This window comes from Hippopotamus amphibius, chromosome 15, assembly GCF_030028045.1.
Source record: "Hippopotamus amphibius kiboko isolate mHipAmp2 chromosome 15, mHipAmp2.hap2, whole genome shotgun sequence".
Lineage (NCBI taxonomy): Eukaryota > Metazoa > Chordata > Mammalia > Artiodactyla > Hippopotamidae > Hippopotamus > Hippopotamus amphibius.
The window spans coordinates 26,480,998-26,487,261 of record NC_080200.1 but is presented as its reverse complement, the minus strand read 5'-3'; the positions used below and the strand labels follow the sequence as shown (position 1 = coordinate 26,487,261).

The 6,264-nt window shown below is 55.3% G+C and overlaps 1 protein-coding gene across 9 annotated transcripts in view; it reads left to right on the top strand.

The window, feature by feature from the left end:
* The first annotated feature begins 5,713 nt into the window (after positions 1-5,713).
* Positions 5,714-6,264, top strand: part of IBA57 (iron-sulfur cluster assembly factor IBA57) — a 56,775-nt gene continuing 56,224 nt past the window's right edge. For 8 of the 9 annotated variants that reach the window (XR_009049176.1, XR_009049175.1, XR_009049171.1 and 5 more), the window contains exon 1: positions 5,714-6,124. Coding sequence is in view for 1 of the 9 variants with exons in the window: in XM_057708784.1 (XP_057564767.1) it covers positions 5,784-6,124 (341 nt within the window). In the remaining 8 variants the exon portion in view is untranslated. The remainder of the gene's footprint in view (positions 6,125-6,264) is intronic. The other variant, XM_057708787.1, reaches the window with a different exon arrangement.

The following is a 6,264-nucleotide window of genomic DNA, read 5'->3' as shown; positions in this document are numbered from 1 at the left end:
GGAGCTGACAGCCCTGGATTTGGGGCTGTGCTGCTGGCAGTGTCATCATAAATCATAAGGAAGACTGGGTCTCTGTGGCAGGAAACACACTGCCCAGCCATGCCTGGCTCCCATCAGTGCAACTGGGCGCAAGGAGAGGTAGACCTGGTGAAGGACATCCGCAAGGCACCGTTTTTGGCTGACACCCCTGCCCACGGCCCCTCCACGGCCTCCCCCTCCCCCCCTCCCCCATGTCCCTGCGATCAGCCTCCTACAGCCATTGGAGGCCCTGGAGGACATCAGGGCCTCAGGGAGATGAGTGGGTATTCCGGGTGGGGAATAGTGGGAGACTTTAGGGTTCAGAACCACCCTAGTGGCTGGAGAGGGCTGGTGAGGAAGGCAGGTGTCCACTCCAAGCAGGGCCCAGAGGTTGGCCTCAATCCTGAAGATCTAATGCTCCCACATGTCAAGGCCATGATGCACCCTTGATGGTCACAGGGTCCCACAAGGGGTGGAAGGTAGAGCATGGGCCCTCATCTGCCTGAAAAGAAGCCTTAAGCCAGCAGATAGGGAGACCATGGGCAAGTTTGTGTTTGGAGAAGCATATTCTGGATTTCGCTGTGACAGTGTCCAGGGAAGACTCCTCCCATCCACAGAGAGGGAGCTTTAGGTCAAGCTCAAGGGGTCAGGATCTCATTCTCTGGGCACTTTCTGAACAAAGTAACATCAGGACCTCACTCTCTCTAACTTGGTTTGGGCCCCTGGTGTAGTTGCAGCCTGGGAGTGTCTGGTGGGGCCAGGGCTGGCTCAAAGATTTCCTCACTCACCGAACTGGGGGGTCCATGATGGGACCCCTTGGTGTGGTTTGGACCTCCTTATGGCACAGCAGCCTAAGAAGACCCAGAAAAGGCCAGCTGACTCTTATCACCAGCCCTGAAGTCACATCACTTCACATCATAGCAGTCACAGGCCTGTAGGATTCCTCTCAATGGGCCAGTGTCACATTTTAAGGGCATGTAGAATAGAGAGTTCTCCAGGCCTTGATCTGCTGGCCCCCTAGCCACATGTGAAGCCCTTCAGCGACCCCCCCACCCACACACAGGGGCATGTGATCTCGGGGCCTGTGCAGCCACTGCCCCCTTCTTTTACCACAGTTCTGATATCGGTCCATAATTCACCCCATATCATGTAGCCTGTCCAGTTTCTATCATCTCAGTACCCCCACTCCTAATTACTTTATATACAGTTTGAAGCAGATGAGTCAATGGGAGGAGGACTCTGCCCAGGGGCTGCTGGGGAAATCTGTTTGCTGTGTGTCTGTGACACAGAATTCACATGTGGGTCGGGCTGTGAGTCTCTGTGCAGAGTGGGTTGGTCCAGCACCAATCTAGATATTGCGGTGAAGGTGTGTTTTTAGGTGAGATTAACATTAGCACTCTGTGGACTTTGATGAAGCAGGCCATCCTCCCTAGTGTGGGTTGCCCTCATCCAATCAGGTGACGGCCTTAAGAGCAAAGACTAAGGTTCCCAAAGAACAGATTCTGCCTCCAGACTGCCAGTGATGATTATGTGTCAGCTTGAAAGAGCTCTGGGGTGCCCAGAACATGATGAACACACCCATGATCCTGGGTGTGACTATGAGGGTGATTCTGGATGACATTCTGAACCTCCACACTGAGTAAAGCAGATTGAGCTCTCCAGTGCAGGTGGGCCCCATCCAGTCAGGTGAAGGCTTGAGTAGAACAAAAAGCAGAGTAAGAGAGAATTCCTGCCTGACAGCTTGAGCTAGCACATTGGTCTCCTGTCTTCAGACTCAGACTTAGGCTGGAACTACACCACTGGCTCTCCTGAGTCTCTAGCTTGTAGATGGCAGACCTTGGGACTCCTCAGCTTCCACAGTTGAGTGAGCAAATTCCTTATAATAAATCTCTTTCTCTGGATATATTGAATTGGTTCTGGTTCTCTGGAGAACCCCAACTAATACACAACCCATCAGCCAGAGGTTGTTAAAAGGATTCTAGCTGTGAGGAAAGCTGCAATTGGAGGCTCTATTCTGGGAGGTATCTCAGTCAGCTCAGCCTGTGTAACAAATACGATAGACTGGAGGCTCAAACAATAGACATTTATTTCTCATTGTAGTGGAAACTGGAAGTCCAAGACCAAGGTGTCGGCACCTGAGGCCTCTCTCCTTGCTGTGTAGACAGCTGTCTTCTCCGTGTGTCCTTGCATGGTCTTCCCTCTGTGTGGGTCTGTGTCCCCATCTCTTCTTCTTATAGGGACACTAGTCCTATTGGATTAGGTTCCACCCCAGTGACCTCATTTTACCTTTATCACCTCTTTAAAGACTCCATCTCCAAAATACAGCCCCATTCTGAGGTCCTGGTTAGGGCTCCAAAATGTGAATTTGGAAGGATGCGATGCAACACATATTAGGAGGCAGATGCCCAACTAAAAGCTCAAGCACCACAGGAGAAGGGGATCCTAAGGCACAGGCCTCCAGTCTCAGGAACTTAGGGGCCTGGATGCACCAATGGGATCCTATATGTTTTGTGAGCTTTCGATGGGGGTGACTTAGGATTTATTGCCATGTCCTCCCAACTGATGTCACTGGCCATCCCAGGCTAGGGGAGCCAGCCTCTGTGTCATATATGCTCCTACCTCTAACACCAATTTCTTCATATTCTGGACCATCATAACCATGATCTCGAGCCCCAGTACCCTAACAGGGTGTCCATCTCCACCTAGGACACAGTACCTTGTCCATCTCCACCTCGGACACAGTATCTAAGATGCTCAAGTCTGTTAACTCTCAGAGGTGGAATCCGGCCACTAAACTTGGCACTTAATGCTCACTAAACTACTTAAAAAAATCCTCTCAGTGCCTGTATGGTCACGAGTACGGAGAGCTGAACTGCGGTGCAAAGCCATCAACCTTCGTCCTCCATTTTCTGCGCTCTGGAGCATGCTGGTGGGTTGAGCCTGGGCCTCCTCATCCCTGCTTCACTGCTGGTGGGGTCCTTGGGGCCTGCCTGTGGGGCCCACCCAGGCCTGTACAGGGCCAGGGCCAGGCCAGGGGAGTGGCTGGAGCAGGATCAGACAGAACGGCCTTGTCTCATTCTCATCCGTTTCCATGGCTGGAGCCAACTCACCGGCTGCTCAGGGAGATCGTGGAGGGCTGCAGGGAGGGGGGTGCCCCGAATGGGGGCAGCTTCCTTCTTCTGACTTTGGGAAGGGAGGAGGCCATGCGGAGAGAATAACAGGAAACAACCCCTGGCCTGGCAGCAGCTGGGAAATAGGGTCTGGGACCCCCAGGTCTGCTCATTTTCCAGCTCTCAGATTCTCACCCCTCCCAATAGCTCCAGGGCCTGTGGCCTCAGAGGGAGGAGACGGCACATGGGATCCAGCAGCAACCTAAGCCCCAAGCTGGACCCAGGCAAATGCATGGGGTTCCCTGGCAGCATCCTGAGGCCAGTCCACAGTCCCCTCCACCCAGACCTGTAGGCATGAGAATGTGCAGTGAGAGGACCTGAGAAGGAGCAGTAGCCAGGCCATGCCCACATGCAGGGGTCTCCATGTCGGGCTGGCCAGGCTGGTGCAGAGATCTGGGAAGGCTTCCTGGAGGAGGGAGCCTGAAGAAGTGCTGGTTGGCTGACTCTAGAATGGTAGGAGGTGCCGCCTGCTCTGTTCACCGAGAGAGCCACCATCTGAGTGTGGCTCTGGACATTTCAGTGTGGCCTGGGCAGTAATGAGCTAAAAGTTTCATTTGACTTCATTTGAGTTAATTTGCATTTTAATAGCCCCAGGTGCCAGCAGCGGCCCTGCTGGATCAAGTGGGCTGGGCCTGGCACAGATTGGGAAGGTCATGTAAGGTTCCAGGTATCCCTGGGTTGTCCTGCTGGCCCTTCCCACAGGCTGTGCTGGTGGGAAGCAGGTTTTCTGCTGGCCAAGGGATGGGCTGACGTGATGCTGGAGGAATGCACCACCCCCCCAACCCCATGTTGTCCTTGAATGGTTTCCTCCCTGACCTCACATGGTTTGCAGGGAGGTGCTGGGTCACCCTCGGAACACAGGCCCAAAGGAGGAAGACCTTCTCCATGAAAGGCCAGTGGAACCGCATTCCATGCATGGTTGGTCACAACCAGGAAGCTTGCCGGGAGGGAACCAAGGGCCTGGGAAACCCTAGAGAGCTCTGGTCAACCAGTTTATGAAAATGAGGTGACTTTTGAAAAGCCCCTAAGGATGCGGGCTGGTTGCCAGGAGAATCAACTGTGTGATTAGAGGGTTAGAGCTTTCAGCCCCACCCTCTGCCTTCTGGGGAGGAGTGAGGGGCTGGAGGTTGAATCAATAGCCAATGGACAATAATTTAATCAATTACATCTCTGTAATGAAGCCTCCATAAAACCCCAAAAGACTGGGTTTGGAGAGCTTCTGGGTTGGGGAACACATGGAGATTTGGGGAGAGTGGGGCGTGCTCAGAGTGCATGTAAGCTCCATACCCCTTCCCACATAACCTGCCCTTTGCTCTCTTCCATCTGGCTCTTCCTGAGTTATACCCTTTTATAATAAATCAGTAACCTGGTAAGCAAAATGTTCCTCTGAGTCCTCTGAGCCGCTCAAAAAAATTAATTGACCCCAAGGAGAAGGCTGTTGGAACCTCTGATCTATAGATGGTTGGGCAGACTGGCATCTGAAGGGGGGGGCGGGGAGTGTCAGTGTTTGTGTGTGTGTTTGTGTATGTGTGTGTGTGTGTGCAGTCTTACGGGATCTCATGCTATCTCCAGGTAGATGGATTAAACATTGAGTTAAAGTGTAAGACACCTACCTGGTCTCAAGAGAACTGTATGGTGTGGGAGACCCCCCCCAACATTTGGCGATCAGAAGTGTCAGAACTGTAGTGTGACAGTACAGGATACATACAGGAGTGTGTGCTCTACACACAAAGGAACTGAAAGGAGAGTTGCACACCCGTGTTCATAGCAGCATTATTCAAAACAGCCAATGGGTGGAAGCAACACAAATGTCCATCAGTGGGTGAACGGATAATCCAAACGTGGTATATAAATACAACGGAAGAGCATGCAGGCTTTAAAAAGGTTGACACCTGCTACATCATGGAGGAACCCTGTAGACGTGAGCCAGTCACAAAGGCCAAATACTGCATGACTCCACTTCTGAGTTTCCCAGAAGAGTCAGGTTCCCAGAGACAGAGTGCAATGGGGTTCCCAGGGGCTGGGGAGGGAGACAGGGATCTGTGCTTGATGGGGGCGGAGTTTCCATCTCGGAAGCTGAGAAAGTTATGGATGATGGGGATGGCTGCAAAACAGTGTGAATGCGCTTAATGCTCCTGAAATGTGCACCTAAAAATAGTTAGGATGGTAAAGTTTAGGTTATGCGCGCCTCACCACTATAAAGCAAGCCGAAACTTCTCTGACAACCAAGGAGCAGGGCAACTGCAGGAGCAGAAGCCAGCCCAGGAGGGGCGTGTGGGTGACTGACAGCTCGAGGCCCCGCCCCCGCTCCGCCCACCCTCACCCCGGCCACTCCAGCGAGCAACGCCCTCCCGCCTGCAGGGGTTGCTGTGGCACCAACCCGCGCATGCTCGCGCAAAGCCCGCCCCTGCGCACGCTTCGCCCACCTGCCGCCAGGGGCCGTGGTGGCGCCCGCCCGCACCGCCTCCACTCCCCCCACCCCCCCGCCCCCGCGCACGCTCTGCTCGCCCGCCTCCAAGAGCTGCTGTGGGGCGCGCCCGCACGCGCGCGCCACCGCCCGGGCTGCCCCCTCCCGCCGCCTCACTCCTCCCCAAGATGGCGGCCGCGGCGCTGCTCCGGGGTGCGGCTCCAGGGCGCGGCGGCCAGGCCTGGAGCTGGAGGCTGCGCCCGGCCCCGAGGCGCCGCCTGGGCCACAGCTCCTGCTGTCAGAGTGGTGAGACCGCTGGCCGCGCGGCCTGGGCCTGCTTCCTACTGGGCGAGCGCGCCCTCTTGCGCGTGCGCGGGCCGGACTCAGCGCCCTTTCTCCTGGGTCTGCTGACCAATGAGCTGCCGCTTCCGGGTCCTGCGGTTGGCGAGGCCTCTACCTCTGCGCGCGCGGGCTACGCCCACTTTCTCAATGTCCAGGGACGCACCCTCTATGACGTCATTCTGTACGGGTGAGAGCGGGTTGCGGGACAGGCTCCGGGGGCCGGGGCCAGGGTATCACCCAGGGGGAGGTCACCCAGGAGCGGGCCTGAGAAGGCTTGGGGGACGGGTTCCCATGGAGGGCTCTCAGGGGAGGGGTACGTACCGAGGA